Source organism: Geotrypetes seraphini, chromosome 3 (genome assembly GCF_902459505.1).
Source record: "Geotrypetes seraphini chromosome 3, aGeoSer1.1, whole genome shotgun sequence".
In the NCBI taxonomy this organism is placed as follows: domain Eukaryota; kingdom Metazoa; phylum Chordata; class Amphibia; order Gymnophiona; family Dermophiidae; genus Geotrypetes; species Geotrypetes seraphini.
In genome coordinates this window covers 49,980,326-49,996,546 of record NC_047086.1, presented here as the reverse complement: position 1 = coordinate 49,996,546, position 16,221 = coordinate 49,980,326, and the positions used below count along the sequence as shown (strand labels likewise).

At 43.6% G+C, this 16,221-nt stretch overlaps 1 protein-coding gene across 2 annotated transcripts in view; it reads left to right on the top strand.

The window, feature by feature from the left end:
- The window catches only part of CD109 (CD109 molecule), a 295,729-nt gene that overhangs the window by 85,289 nt on the left and 194,219 nt on the right, over nucleotides 1–16,221 (top strand). For both annotated transcript variants that reach the window (XM_033937865.1, XM_033937866.1), the window contains exons 11-12: nucleotides 3,129–3,368; nucleotides 7,649–7,750. In XM_033937865.1, coding sequence (XP_033793756.1) covers nucleotides 3,129–3,368; nucleotides 7,649–7,750 — 342 coding nt within the window. The remainder of the gene's footprint in view (nucleotides 1–3,128; nucleotides 3,369–7,648; nucleotides 7,751–16,221) is intronic.

Genomic DNA, 16,221 nt, shown 5'->3' with positions numbered 1-16,221 from the left:
GCATGCATCTTTTTCATTTAATAATTAGACCTGTAAAGTTACCTCGTGTGACTCTCTGCCTAAGAGAGAGAGTGATTCGGACTCTAAAAGGCTCTGAATTCCAGCACTAGAAGGGAACTTGTCTGCCAATGAATTATAGCCTTCCCCGTGACTGACGAACACGTGTGCCTGTAACAAAGGATTTCTGACATCTCCTGAAGCTAACAAGAAGGTTTTCCATTTCACCTAATTTGCGCCAGAGGCTAATCAAAGGGTGAGAATACGGAATTTACTATCTTATCAGCTGGGTTAGATAAGTATCCAATTGTGATATAGGACAAGGTTTGTGAAGCTACCTGTGTGATACTGTAATCGTTTGCTTATAATCAGGGATTATTATTATTATAAGGAATTGTTTAGTGTGTGTAACAATTAGTTTTACTTAGTTATCTAACAAATGTATTGTGATAATTATGTACTGAGTTTCATTTATGTAATCAGATATTGGTGAACAATATTTAGATATTGCAGCTGGCTTGTGAATTATATTTTTCTATTTTCCTAATAAAAATATTTATCATTAGCCTGGGTCTTGTGTCGTGTAAACAGGCAATAAAGCTGAACCTGTTTATGGTTTTCCCTAGACAAAACTAACAGACACGTAACTTGTTTATGCAACTGATTAGTGTACCATAAATCTTCCTACAGTTTGGGGGCTGTCGTCCGCGTCTTTTTGTCCCTGTTTCACGAAACCCTTGCATGGTTTGTTTATTTTACTTGTCACTATGTCTGTGATAGATGACTCTTATCTTTTGCTAGCCAGATACAGGATTCTTTTGCTCGGCTTGTGTACGAACAGTATCCTTTGCTTGGTGACTAGGAATTCACATTAAGGCAGGTTATATGGGTTTTTTTCTTTTATGTGTCTGTGAAACCTGAGGCTGTCAGCGTTACAGAGTCTTAGTCAGAAAGCTGTTTGGATTTAAATTTTAGAGAAAGGAGTTTGCTTTGGGGTGTATTATAACAACTATATAATGTGTAAAACTTTTCTTTGAGCTTGGTAACTATGTTAAAAGAATTTCTTTGTTCAAACTTAAGGACGGCCTCTGTTGGCTGATTGGTTGATGTTATACTAGTCACTACGAAAGTTTATAAGTGAATTTAGGTGGAGCGGTTCCCTGAGTTCATATTTTTCAGGAAAGATGCACTTTGACATGCCTGACTATATATGGCTCCATTGTACAAATACATTTTGACTTGAGATTTTCAGTTAAATTTTAATAAACAATACGTGATTGGAAATATTTGTACAATTATCATTTTTCCTGAGCACCTAAGGGCAGGGTTAGCGCTAGTGCTGCCCAATTCAGGAAAAAAATTTTTGATTCGATTCGATTTTCCTGCCCAATTGGATGATTTTTTTAAAACATCCTGGTGGGTTTATTTTATAGCCTCTTCACCCCCTTTACCTTCTCCTAACCATGCTGGCATTGTGGTGTAAACAAAATAAACAAACAAAAAATACTTTTCCTCTCTCTATTAAATCCTAGCTCACGTTTGCGGTCCAACACCAGCTCTGGAAGCTCCTCCCCGCCGCAAAGGCCTGCTCCCGCTGTGAAGGCCTGCTCTCCCCCTGCCGCGAACGAACGCCTACTCCCCCCGCAGCCTGCACCTTCCCCGCTCTTACCTCCTTAAAGCTAATAGGGCAGTCTGCAGGCTCGCTGGTAAGATAAGATAAAAATTGCCACTGCTGGGTCAGACCAGTGGCCCATCATGCCCAGCAGTCCGCTCACGCGGCGGCCCTACGGTCAAAGACCAGCGCCCTAACTGACCATTTAACCCTACTCTCTGTTTGCTACGTATCTTTTAAACAGATCTTAATCCATTATAGAATATTACCTCCTATCCCATAACTTTTTTTTAAATTTCCGCAGAAGTCTTAGAAACATAGAAACATGATGGCAGATAATGGCCAAATGGCCCATCCAGTCTGCCCATCCACAGTAACCATTATCTCTTTCACTCTTTGAGAGATCCCACTGCCTATCCAAGGCCCTTTTGAATTCAGACAGTCTCTGTCTCCACTACCTCTTCCAGGAGATTGTGGAGACAGTAAGGCAATAACGCACCTATAAGGCCCAAGGCAGCTAGTTAACCCCATCCTAAGGCCCAGGCTCCCGTAATAAGTCAGCGACGGCTATAGAGCCCAGTACTGACCGGTGGTGACTCTGCAATCTCAGCACGTCTTCGGGGCTGACTGCTCCCCGCCTGCGCTGCAGCTCCTCCTCCTCCTTGGTCCGTGGCGGCGGGAGGTTCCCGGAGGAGCTCCCGCCCTTCACCTGCATGTCCGCGGCGCTCTCCAGTGCCGGCTCCTGCGGCCTCCAGATCCCGGCCAGAGAGTCAGCGGTACTGAGAGATGAGCAGCTCATCCTCTGGGCCTGAACCTGCCTCCGGGGGTAGCTTTCCAGGGTTAAGCCAAGCAGAGAGGATGCTCTCCTGCTATAACGCTCCGCCCTGTGTTATAGCGATCCATGCAGCTGCCCTTGGTTCTCAGCGGCACGTTCTCTCTGTTGCAATCCTGCCCCTGACATCAGAGCAGGGGCAGGATTGCGGCAGAAAGAACGTGCCGCTGAGGACCAAGGGCAGCTGCAGGGATCGCTATAACACCAGCGAGCCTGCAAGCTGCCCTATTAGCCTAAAGAGGTAAGAGCGGGGAGACAAGAGCGGGTAAGCTGGGGGAGGCTTTTCTGATCGACCCTCTCCCCTCAAGCAGGAGCAGCAGCAGATGGCCAGCAAGAGGCAGCCCTGCAGCTCCTGCTTTAGGAAGGCACAGGGGAAGGATCGGCCATTGAATCGAGAGGCCGATTTTTAAAAAAATTGAATCGATTCGAATCGATTCACCTGATTCGAATCGTGAATCAGGCAGCACTAGTTAGCGCATTACACTGCTTACCACCATAACCTTTTTTTCTGGATTTTGCACTCTCCTTATGTACATTTGTGAGTTTCATAAAATGTTGTAATTTAGCTATTCCTTTTTTATTTTTACCTTGTTCCACTGGAATTATTCAGGCTAGTTGTAGGAATTTTTTTATATTTCTCAGGGTATATAAGTAATGAATGAGCTCTCACTCATATATTTTGTTTAGCTTAAGGTTATGAGACATGGTAATAAGCCATTGACTGCAGAAGAAAGAAGAAATAATGTCACTGTAACTGTTACACAGTCAAGAGGAAATGCTTGGAATCATTTTGATTATTATTCTGATAATGGAAATATGGAACAGAAAAGTCCCACTGTTCAGATCATAAACTACACTATTCCTGAAAGCAACATTATTCAGATGGATATCCCTCTGTTGGCTGATACACATGAATTGACAATTCAGGTAAATTATTATGTCACTATTTACATGAATTAACATAAAACCTAGGAGTATGTCTACTAAAGGGTGTTAAGCCCTAATGTGCACTTAGCGCGCATTAAAACATTGTAAAGCGGATTAAAGCGTTTTGTGGTAAGTAACTTGTGGTATTTATTTTATGAAGGAGATATGTCAGGGGAAGAAGGGTGTGGATGTGCTATCTAGTTAGTGCATTCTGATTACTGTATGCTAACTGGTTAGTACATCTATAATGTGGGAGCTCTTAGTGCTTCCTACATTTTTTTTTTCTGGTTATGTGAGCTACTGCAAACATTAGCATATGACCTGAAAGAGAATTACTGAAAATTACCATATTTCCTGGGTGCACTAGAAATGTTTATTTGGACCTGTAAAGAGACTTTTTAAATATTTGAGATGGGTGGGGGAGTGGATGGAACCCTGACTTGTTCTGCCAAATGATTTTCCTCATGGTAAAATGAAGTATATACAGTGGTGTGCAAAAATCTGGAACCACTTGTGAATTTTACATTCTTTCAACTTTGACCTTTTATTTTAATTTCTTTGACTCAATAGAGTTGTCTGTGTACCATATTATAAAAGACTAGTCTTATAGCCCGTTACATTAACGGGTGCTAGAATATATGTGTGTGTCTGTCTTTATTTCTTTCTCTCTTTCTCTCCTTAGCCGTTTTCTGTATTTCTGTCTTTCTTTTTCCTTGGCTCACCCCTTGCCTGCTCCCCCTGTCCATTCTCTCTTTTACCTACCCTGTGTCCACCATCACTCTTCACTGCTCTCCTTATCCAGCAGCAGCAATAGCTCTTCTCCCTTTGTTTTACCTTCCCCCTGTCCAGCAGCACCTCTTTCCTGCTCCCCCTGTCTAGCAGTAGGCCTACCTTCCTTTTTCTTCCCCCCCCATCCATCAGCACCTCTTCCCCTGTCCATCAGCACCTCTTTTCTGCTGCTCCCCCTGTCCAGCAGTAGACTTCCTTTCCTTTTTCTTCCCCCGTCCATCAGCACCTCTTCCCCTGTCTATCAGCACCTCTTTCCTGCTCACCCTGTCCAGTAGTATGCCTCCCTTTCTTTTTCATCCCCCCTGTCCATCAGCACCTCTTTCCTGCTCCCCCTATCCAGCAGTACGCTTCCTTTCCTTTTCTTCCCCCTGTCCATCAGCACCTTTTCCCCTGTCCATCAGCACCTCTTTCCTGATCCCCCTGTCCAGCAATAGGCCTCCCTTCCTTTTTCTGCCCCCCCTGTCCATAAGCACCTCTTCCCCTGTCCAGCAGCACGCCTTACCTCTGTTCGCGTCCTCCCTCCGCCGACAGCTGCCTCAAGCCGCTGCGGCCTGCAGCCGCCGACAGCCGCCGTGCGCGCCTGAACCGTCAGCCGCCTCTGAAACGTTTCCGCCACCGCCGCTGCTTGAGAGGCCTGCGGAACCGAAGGCGTCCTGGTGTCACGCATGCGCACTCTTGCCGGCCACAGCCCGACAGATCAGGGATCAGGGAACACAGCGGTAAGAGTGCGCATGCGCGCTTAGCATTTTATTATAGTAGATACATTTGGCTGTTAGAATCAACTTTAAGATCACTTGTCTCCAATTTTACAATTTAGTTGATACTGGAACATAGCTACTATGAATTTTACAGATCTTGCTTCAAAACTGGATTGAGACAGCACTTGTTATTTTTGACCAATCAAGCCAGTCACCGCCAGTCACAGCCAGTCATCAGCCAGTCACAATCCAGATATCTAGGTAACAGGGCAGCTATAAAAAGTACAGACTTTCTGCTTCAATCATGAACAAGACTCAGAATATGATGTTGGAGGAGCCTGTTCGTGTGTCAATGATGAGCTAGGAAGGATTTTTGTGCCGCCAGATTGCCAGCAAATTCGGCTGCAGTCACTGTGCGATAGTAAAGATGGTACAAAAGAAGAAAGTAACGGGTTCAGTGGTAGACAAACCTTGGTCCAGTCATTTATGTGAACCGTTGTGAATTTTGAAGAGGTATACAAATAAAAATTATATTGTATTGTATTCACTTCAACAGATTTCATTGACCAATTGCAAGTTGAACTCACCTCAGCTACTGCGTGAGTGGTCAGACGAGTGTCAGTGTCAGTGTCAGCTCATCAACAGTTTGTCACTGGTGCCTGCAGTCTGCAGGGCTGCAAAGCACACAACAAGCCAGTGATGACTGATGTCCAAAGGCGCAACCGGATTGAGTAGGCATGGAAGCACTCAAGCTGGACATTCGAAATATGGGAAAAGGTGTTTATCCCAGGACAAGCAGGCAGCCTATTCTCAACATGTGAGTGACGTCATCCACGGAGCCCGGATGCGGACATCATCACAAGCAGACTTGCTTGAAGAACTTTAGAAAGTGTGCGACTGCCGCATGCGCGAGTGCCTTCCTGCCCGATGCAGGGCACCCGTCTCCTCAGTTCTCAGTTAATAGCCTCTTTCACTTCACCTTCCACGCCGGCTCTCGTTTCCTCTTCTTTCCTCCTTTGCTGATAAGTGGAATACATCTGATCTGTGCTTCCACGACAGTATTTTTAAAAACATCCATGCCTGGTTTATAGTCCTAACCTTTGCAACTGATCCTTTTAACTTCTTTTTAACCATTTTCCTCATTTTATCATTGTTGCCCTTTCGAAAATTAAACATCCCTACAGTAGATTTTTTTTGTGATGTTACTTCCGGTATCAGCTCAAATATGATCACGTTATGATCACTGTTTCCCAGCAGACCCAACACAGTTAACTCCTGTACTATGTCTTGCATTCCACTAAGGACCAAATCTAAAATAGCTCCCGCTCTTGTCAGTTCTCGGACCAGTTGCTCCAAGAAAAATTAAATGGTTAGACAACAAAGGTAGAAAAATAATTTTATGTTTTATTATGAATACAGTACAAAACTCACAACTGAAAGTCTGATATATCATGGGGGGTGGGGGGGAGGAGGGTAGTGCAAGATAGGATGGAGGCGCTTCATGGAGGGCAAGTCGCACAGGGTGCAGTTATATCTTGCTAGGACCCTTCTGTGAATACCAGTTAAAAGGAAGCTCTGTATGAAAACTGGCACCTACTTTTAGTTGTATTGAAGGATATGGTTTCACTCAGGCCAGTCTATGCAATTGTCCTTAATGAAACTAATTTTATATGGGAGTGCCTGCTTAAGCACTAATTTATAAACACATAGGTGCCTATAAAATACTAGCAAAAGTAGAAGAAACCATGCCTCGTATATTAGAGGCACAAACATTTACACTTGCTCTTGTGTAGATGATCACCTGTTGCTCCTTCTCTTGACAGTGCCATCAGCCAATATATCATCCCTAGTGGAAACATGACCTCTGGTGGTACCTTGAGACTACTGTTAGGAGCATCATATTTTCTGATGGTGTCAACAAGAACAGTAGTGTCTAGGGACCCACTAGACCAGAGATGTGCCACTAGATCTACAAGGGTGTCAGGGTGGAGGTAGAGCGGATAGCGTAGCTGGTTTTAAGAAAGGTTTGGGCAGGTTCCTGGAGGAAAAGCCCATAGCCTGTTATTGATAAAGACATGGGGGAAGCTACTGCTTGCCCTGTATCGGTAACATGGAATATTGCTACTCCTTGGGTTTTGGCCAGGACTAGTGACCTGGATTGGCCACCGTGAGAACAGGCTACTGGGCTTGATGGACCATTGGTCTGACTCAATAAGGCTATTCTTATGTTCTTACTTTGGAGAGTAGGGCTTCTCATCAGGGGAGTGGTGATGGTGATGGGGGGGGGAGAGTGTGAGTCTTGATTGAGGTGATAATTGTTGGGGGGAGCATCTCTGACTGCCCTTTTAAAATTAAACCTGGAAGCACTGGGTCATGGCATTGAGGCTCACTCCTCCTAGGTGGTAAAAGGGTTACTTTATGGGCTATAATGTGATTTGTGTTGTGCACCGTGTTCATCACTAGGCCATGTTGTTGAATTTAAATAAGCAGTGACCCGCTTTATATGCATTTGCATGTTTTTTACATCTCATTGTGATTTACCCTCCATAACTTAAATAGTGCTGCATTAGAGCAAGACAATCTGAATTAGTGCCCCTTAAGTCATGTTAAGGGGCAAATAACATGGGTTATTGCTCTAATGCTCCTTAATAATTAACTTCTTAATGTTTTATTTATTTTTTGTTTAACTCGCACCTCTTCATTAGTACCTCCAGGCAAGTTGCTTTCACATAGAGTGATTTATGTGTACACTATTGTCATAATTTAGTTTAACAACTTTTATTTAATTTTCAGGCTCATTTTCTTGATGGAATTAATCGTATATCAGTTAGTGATGTGTTTTACTCTGCTAACATGACTTACATCCAGATTACAACACCAAGGCAAGATATTAAGGTAATAGATATGATGCTATAATGTTTTGCTTTATATATATTCATTTTAGCTGGTGGCAGGAGAAAGATTAAGATGATTTAGAAGGAATGTTACTAATCTTATATGTAATATTTGCCCTTAAATCATGAATTTTTAGCACAACACACCCCAAAATACATGCAAAATGATTAATGCATTTGCATTCCGATTTACAATGTTGTGGTCTATCTTGGCCTCTGCATTCAGAGAATACTAGGAAGCTTGTGGTGCCTTCCTCTTGACATTCTCAGCGTGAAGAAATGACATTGGCTACCAGTTTTATTTCGAGTACAACACAAGGTTATTTCAGTGAGCCATCAAACTGTTTATCATCAAGCACCTTGGTATTTTCAACAAGTCATTGCGAACTATAAACTAGGCAGATAATAAAAAATTATTAACCTCAAGGAATCAGGGTCACTATGCAGACACCAGAGCAATGACATTCTGCATAGCTAGTGTTAAGATGTGGAATGCTTTGGTGGGTCAGTTATGACAATGTATTGATCAGTTTCAATTCAAGAAACAGATGAAACTCAATTGTTTGTCACGGCATTCTTATGACTTAACAGTTGTTTGGAAAAGAAAAGATTAGTTCTCCCCTGTTGTTTTTAAGATTTCAGCTTGTCATAATTATTATCCCCCTCCTTTACGAATGCATAGCGCTGATTTTTGTGCCGGCAGCAGTGGTGACTGCTCTGACTCTCATAGAATTCATACGAGTGTCGGAGCAGTTATCACCGCTGTCGGCGCTAAAACCTGTGCTGTGCGTTCGTAAAAGAGGGGTATTTTTGTATAAACCGTTTAGTTCTTAAACGTCATAGATGAATTTAAAATAAATAAATAATATTCTTAATTACTGGACCAAGTGAATGGAACAGATTATCTCTGGAACTCAGAGCACAGAGAAATATGTCGACCTATAAGCATTTTTATTGAAGCACCATTTGCTTTGTTTAAGTGTGTGATTTAATTGATGATTTTGCTTATGTGGACTTTTTAGTGTATTCTTGGCTGCTGTTTAGTGTTTTTATTTGTTTCATTATGTATGTTTATCCCAGGGCACGCAGGCAGCATATTCTCAGATGTGGGTGACGTCATCCACGGAGCCCCGGTACGGACAGCTTTAAAAGTGCATAGTCACTTTAAGAACTTGAGAAGTTCACGAACTGCCCACACTGCGCATGCGCATATACCTTCCCACCAGGTGCCGCTCGTGGCTTCTCAGTTCTTAGTTTTCCATGGAGCTAAGATGCGGTATCTCTGAACGTTGTTCAGTTTTTTTGCCATTTGCCTTCCCGCTCACGCATTTTTTCTTTTGTTCTTAACTTATTTCTAACTTAGCTTCTTTTTTTAAAAAAAAAGTGGGACATTATTTCCTCATGGGCTTCGACCGCCAAGGCCTTCATTTTTCCTCAGCCATTGATTTGGCTGACAAGGTCTTTTCAACCTTTTCAGGCAGATAATGGGCTTAAAAAAAAAGTGCTGCAGGTGCCGAAGGCCAATCTTTCTTTTGACAGTTGGTGCTTCCAGTCACTTAGCCCAGAACATTGGGTGGAATTTGTGCCCGGTATACTACCCTGCAGAAATGTTTGATAATCAGCCAGAAACTTCAACAGGAAAGATTGTTTGGGGCTGGCATGGGCATCGATCAGACTTCACAATCTTTGTTGTCGAAGACATCAATACTCTGTTGGTATGCCAGTTCAGAGGCCGCCAGTTTCCTAGACAGCATCACATGTCACTTTTGCATCGAGTCTCTTGATGCTGACCAAGCAGCGACCACCACCTTTTCAGCTTGCCTCAACCTCTAGGTGTGCATCCTCATTGAGGTCACCCTCTTTGGGGCAAGCCGCAGCACCGATGGTATCAACAAATAAGCTAGAGATATCGGTGTTTTTCTTCTCGATATATTATGATGGGCTGTTCTGAAGGAGTTTGGGTGATACATGCTAACTGCGTACCCCAGTATCAACTCCCTCAGTACTGGCCCAACCTAAGTAAGCACATAAGAACATAAGAATAGCTTTACTGGGTCAGACCAATGATCCATCAAGCCCAGTAACCCATTCAGCCCATTTCAGGTCACTAGTACCTGGCCAAAACCCAAGGAGTAGCAATATTCCATGCTACCGATCCAGGGCAAGCAGAGGCTTCCCCCATGTCTTAATAACAGACTAAGGACTTTTCATTCAGGAATTTGTCCAAACCTTTCTTTAAACCAGCTATGCTATCCGTTTTTACCACAACCTCTGCCAACTCGTTCCAGATCTTTACAATTCTCTGGGTGAAAAAATACTTTTAAAACCAATAGGAGGAAATTTCCCTGCAGTTTCATCGAGTGTCCCCTAGTCTGTAATTTTGATGGAATGAAAAATTGATCCACTTGTACCCATTCTACTCTACTCAAAATTTTGTAGACTCATATGAGAGGAGTTCCATCCTCTTTATCATCTTGGTTGCTCTTCTTGGCTACCAGGTCTAACGGTACTGCAGCTGGTTCTCTGGAGTGACATTAACCATGTCTAGGTATCGATCCTCTCACCACCATTTGGATGTCCCTTGTAACAATGCTCCATATTAGCAAACAGAATACCTAATTATAATTTCTATATCTTCTGCTATGTGAAGCATCTTGTTCGGAAATTGCCTTCTTTTGATGGATACCATCCTTCTACAGGAAAGTATCCATCTACAGGAATTTCATCATATCTCTCGATCCTTTTCCAACTAGAATGTGTCAGGCTGGATCTGCTTATCTATGGTTGTAGAGTCTGCAAGTTGGATTCCTCCACATGGTATTCAGCAAGCAACTTGACATGTATGAAACGAGTTGCCACTGCTTCAAGATTCCACCATAAGGCATAGAGCCTGTAAGGTGCCTCTTTCCTGTTGTTTTGATACAATTGTACATGAAATGGCGGGATCTAATAGGGGTGAAGAGCCTGTAAGTTAGATTCCTGCCATCTTAGAAACTTCCACTGTTTTATCCTCGAAGCAAAATCAACCATGTTTTTTTTTTTTTCTTCCACTGTTCCATCAATGTTTATACAGTACCTTTTTGGAAGAAGACATCCATTTACTTTGTCTTTTTTCCTACACCTGTTCCTTAATGAACATTAGTCATACCACTTTTACTTCATCTTATTTTGATTCCAAAATCCCCGAGGTTAGGGAGTGGCTGTAGGGGGAGGAGAAGGCCACTACATTAAAAAAAAAAACCAAAATAAAAAACAGCGCCCTCAAAAATCTCAATCAGTCTTTTTGACAGGCTTCTAGAGAACATAGTCGTCATTCCTCTTCTTAGCCTCTTCCTCAACCAATCGGAGATTGGCTCCAACTGTATTATCCCTGTTGGCAACTGAAAACCACAGACCTCTGGGTTCTAAAAGTCATTCGAAAGGGATACTCTCTTCATTTCGTCAATATGCCTCCAGCTCATTCTCCAACAGAGTGTTCTTTCAACCCTTAACTATAGAAACCCTTAATGCTATAGAAAAGATTCCACCTGCGCAGAGAAACGGGGGGTTTTACGTCTGTTATTTTCCCATCTCAAAGAATACGGGATGTCTACGTCCAATCTTAGACCTGAGGGGCTTGAACAAGTTTCTAGTGAAGGAAAAGTTTCAAATGTTGCCCCTGGCAACTTTATATCCTCTCTTAGATCGCAACGACTAGCTATGCTCTCTAGATCTCACCGAGGCTTATACTCACATTGAAGTGAATCTGACCTCCAGGAAATTCCTCAGATTTCAGGTAGTACAGCACCATTATCAATACAAGGTCCTGCCTTTTGGCCTTGCATCCTCTCCCAGAGTATTCACCAAGTGCCTGGTTGTAGTGGCAGGAGCATTGTGGGCTCAGGGTCTCCAGGTGTTCCCCTATCTGAACGATTGGCTGATCAAAGTTCCAGCCTCGCAAGGGGTGATTGCAGCGACTTATTAACCATTCTCTTCCTTCAGCAGTTGGGTTTCGAAATCAGTTTTATGAAATCCCAACTTCAGCCCTCTGACTCTGCTATTATTGGAGCTCTGCTAGACACCATTTATCTCAGATCATTTCTCCCTCAAGAAAGACTAGAAAATTTGATTCAGCTTTGCACTCAGACTGCTCACGTTCCATCTTTCTCGGCCAGATAGTGCTACTGGGTCACATGGCTTACATGGTGCCTATTACTCAATTTGTGAGATTTCATATCAGGACGCCTCAATGGACTCTCGCATCTCAGTAGTCTCAAGTGCTCAACCCACTGTCTCAATACATTATGGTCACTCCTTCACTTCAACAGTCTCTGCAGTGGTGGATGAACTCTTCCAGTCTTTCCAGAGGGTTGTTATTCTACACACCTCCATGTTAGAAGATTTTGACAATGGACTCATCTACCTATGCTTTGGGGGGCTCATCTGGACGATCTTTGCACTCAAGATCACTGGTCTATCCAGGACCAGTTTTGCAATATCAATCTGTTGGAACTCAGAGCGATCTACAATGTTCTCAAAGCTTTCAGCACATTGTCACCAACCACGTCCTTCTTATCCACATGGACAATCAGGTCACAATGTATTACATAAACTAGCAAGGTGGCACGGGCTCTCTCCATCTTTGTTAGGAGGCCCAAAAGATTTGAACTTGGGTGATTGCTCATAATATATTTCTGAAATCAATATACATTCAAGGGGAACAGAATTTTCTTGCAAACAGACTCAATAGGTTTCTTCAGCCACGCGAGTGGACACTCAACTCAACACATTTTCTCTCAGTGAGGGACTCCTCAGACAGACTTGTTTGCGTCCCCCCCTCATAACCACAAGCTGCCCCAGTTTTGCTCCAGGCAGTACTCTCATCAGCGTCTAGAAGCAGATGATTTTCTACTGGATTGGACACACAAGTTTCTCTATGCGTTTCCTCCAATCCTTCTCATCCTCAAGACGCTTGTCAAGCTCAAATGGGAAGAGGCTACTATGATTCTCATAGCTCTTCTGTGGCCCTGGTTTTCCCTTCTAGTTCATCTCAGTATAAAGGAACCAATCCCACTTCAAATTTTCCCATCTCTTCTCACGCAGAGTCACGGATCTCTTCTGCATACCGATCTGCAGTCGTTGCATCTGACAGGGTGGTACCTCTCAGGAAGACATCAGCTGTCCTTCATCTTTCTCAGCCTGTCAGACTTATCTTAGAAGCATCCAGAAAATCATCTACCCAACAGTGTTATCACCAGAAATGAAAACGGTTTTCAGATGGTGTACGCTTCATCATCATGATGCTAAATCCACCTCTGTATCTTCAGTATTGGATTACCTTCTACACTTATCCAATTCAGGCCTCAAGACCACTTCAATTAGAGTTAATCTCAGTACTATCAATGCTTTTCATTGAACAGTGAAAGGTTTTCATCAACTGGTCCTTTTCTTGTATGAAGATTTAGGAAAGGACTTTTCAATGTCAAACCACTTCCAGTGGTTTAGGATCTTAATGTTGGTTATTGCTAGGCTAATGAAGCCTCCCTTTCAACCAATGTCCTCGGCTCACCTTAACTATCTCACTTGGAAAGTGGTTTTTCTCATATCTCTTACATCTGCTTGAAGAGTAAGTGAACTTCAAGCAATGAACGTCAAGCAGTATTTCATCATGACAAAGTGGTGCTTTGCACTCATCCAACTTCCGTCCTAAGATAGTCACTGAATTCTATCTGAATCATTCCAGTGTTTTTTTCCCCCCTATGCCTCATTCTCATACTGGAGAAACAGCTCTTCATACTTTGGACTGTAAACGAGCTTTGGCTTACTACTTATAGCGTACTTAGCCACATAGGACATCTGCTCAACTTTTCATCTTCGATCCTAATAAGTTGGGACATCCTCTATCCAAGAGAACTATTTCTACATGGTTGGCGGCTTGAATCACCTTCTGTTATGCTCAGGCTGGACTACAACTAGGGAGTCGTGACACAGCCCACAAAGTCTGAGCTATTGCAGCTTCAGTTTATTTTTAATGTTCCACTCCTATTGACGAGATCTGTAAAGCTGCTACTTGGTCCTCAGTTCATACATTCACATCACATTACTGTCTGGAATCTTATTCCAGACGAGATGGTCACTTCGGCCAAGAAGTATTGCAAAATGTATTTTCCTAATGGCCAACACTCCCTCCATCCCATTCTAGTAAGCTAGGAAGTTCCCACATGTGAGAATATGCTGCCTGCTTGTCCTGGGATAAAGCACAGTTACCTACCGTAACAGGTGTTATCCTTTTGCAGGCAGATATTTAGATAACAGGTGTTACCGTAGCAGGCAGATATTCTTACAATCCACCCACCTCCCCTGGTTGGCTTCTTAGCTTGCTTAAGGAACTGAGGAGCCATGAGCGGTGTCAGGTGGAAAGGCACTCGCGCATGCGCCGTGCGGGCAGTTCATGAACTTTCTCAAGTTCTTAAAGTGGAGATGCACTTTTAAAGCTGTCCGTACTCCAGACCAGCATAGAACCCCACCCTGTCTATTGTCGTGTTGTTGCTTGCAGATTTTGCTTATTCAGCGGGTTCTAGTATTTTTCTAAGGCCAGGGAGATCTAGGAACAGCAGTTGTGGCTTGGCTGGCATAGCTGGCGAGCTGTGGAAACCTTTGCTATTTGCATTTGTTCCTTTGCATTTTCCAACAGCGTTCCTGTTTTTTATTAGTTGACTAGTCTTTAAGCCCGTTATATTAATGGGTGCTAGAATATATGTCTATCTTTCTTTCTGTCTCTCTCCCTATCCCTGTCTTTTTTTTTCTGTCTCTCTCCCTCCGGCTGTCTTTCTTTCTGTCTGTCTCACTCCCTGGCCCCCTTTGGCTATCTGTATCTCTCCCTGCCCCTGTGTCTTTCTTCCTTTCTTTCTGTCTCCCTCCCTACTTCCCTGTGCAGCAGCTGCAGCATTGCCTCTCCCTCCATTTAAGAACAGGAACATAAGAACATAAGAATTGCCACTGCTGAGTCAGACCAGTGGTCCATCATGCCCAGCAGCCCCCTCACGCGGCGGCCCTCTGGTCTAAGACCAGCACCTTAACTGAGACTAGCCCTACCAGCGCACGTTCTTGTTCAACAGAAACTTTTCTAACTTTGTCTTAAATCCTTGGAGGGTGTTTTCCCCTATAACAGCCTCTGGAAGGGCGTTCCAGCTTTCTACCACTCTCTGGGTGAAGAAGAACTTCCTTACGTTTGTACGGAATCTATTCCCTTTCAACTTTAGAGAGTGCCCTCTTGTTCTCCCTACCTTGGAGAGGGTGAACAACCTGTCCTTATCTACTAAGTCTATCCCCTTTAGTACCTTGAATGTTTCGATCATGTCCCCTCTCAATCTCCTCTGTTCGAGAGAGAAGAGGCCCAGTTTCTCTAATCTTTCGCTGTACGGCAGCTCCTCCAGCCCCTTAACCATCTTAGTCGCTCTTCTCTGGACTCTTTCGAGTAGTACCGTGTCCTTCTTCAGGTACGGCGACCAGTGCTGGACGCAGTACACCAGGTGAGGGCATACCATGGCCCGGTACAGCAGCATGATAACCTTCTCTGATCTGTTCATGATCCCCTTCTTTATTATTCCTAGCATTCTGTTTGCCCTTTTTGCTGCCGCCGCACATTGTGTGGACGGCTTCATCGACTTGTCGATCAGAAATCCCAAGTCCCTTTCCTGGGAGGTCTCTCCAAGTACCGCCCCGGACATCCTGTATTCGTGCATGAGATTTTTGTTACCGACATGCATCACTTTATACTTATCCACGTTGAACCTCACATGTCGATGCCCATTCCTCAAGTTTGATTATGTCACATTGCAGATCTTCGCAATCCCCCTGCGTCTTTACTACTCTGAATAACTTCGTATCATCCACAAATTTAATAACCTCGCTCGTCGTACCTATGTCCAGATCATTTATAAAGATGTTAAAGAGCACGGGTCCAAGCACCGAGCCCTGCGGCACCCCACTGGTGACGCTCTTCCAGTCCAAGTATTGTCCATTTACCCCCACTCTCTGTTTCCTATGCTCCAGCCAGTTTTTAATCCACGTGAGTATTTCACCCTCAATTCCATGGCTTGCAATTTTCCGAAGTAGTGTTCATGCGGAACCTTGTCGAACGCCTTCTGAAAATCCAGATATAAAATCCAGATATACAGATAGCCCTTGTCTATCTGTCTGTTTACTCCCTCAAAGAAGTGCAGCAAGTTCGTCAAACACGATCTGCCTTTGCTAAAACCGTGCTGACTGGTCCTCATCAGCCCGTTTCCGTCAAGGTGATCAATGATGCTATCCTTTATCAGTGACTCTACCATCTTTCCTGGTACAGAGGTCAGACTCACCGGTCTGTAGTTCCCCGGATCTCCCCTCGAACCTTTCTTGAAGATAGGTGTAACATTCGCTACCTTCAAGTCTTCCGGAATCTTTCCCGATTTGATCGACAGATTGGCTATTAGTTGAAGCAGTTCAGCT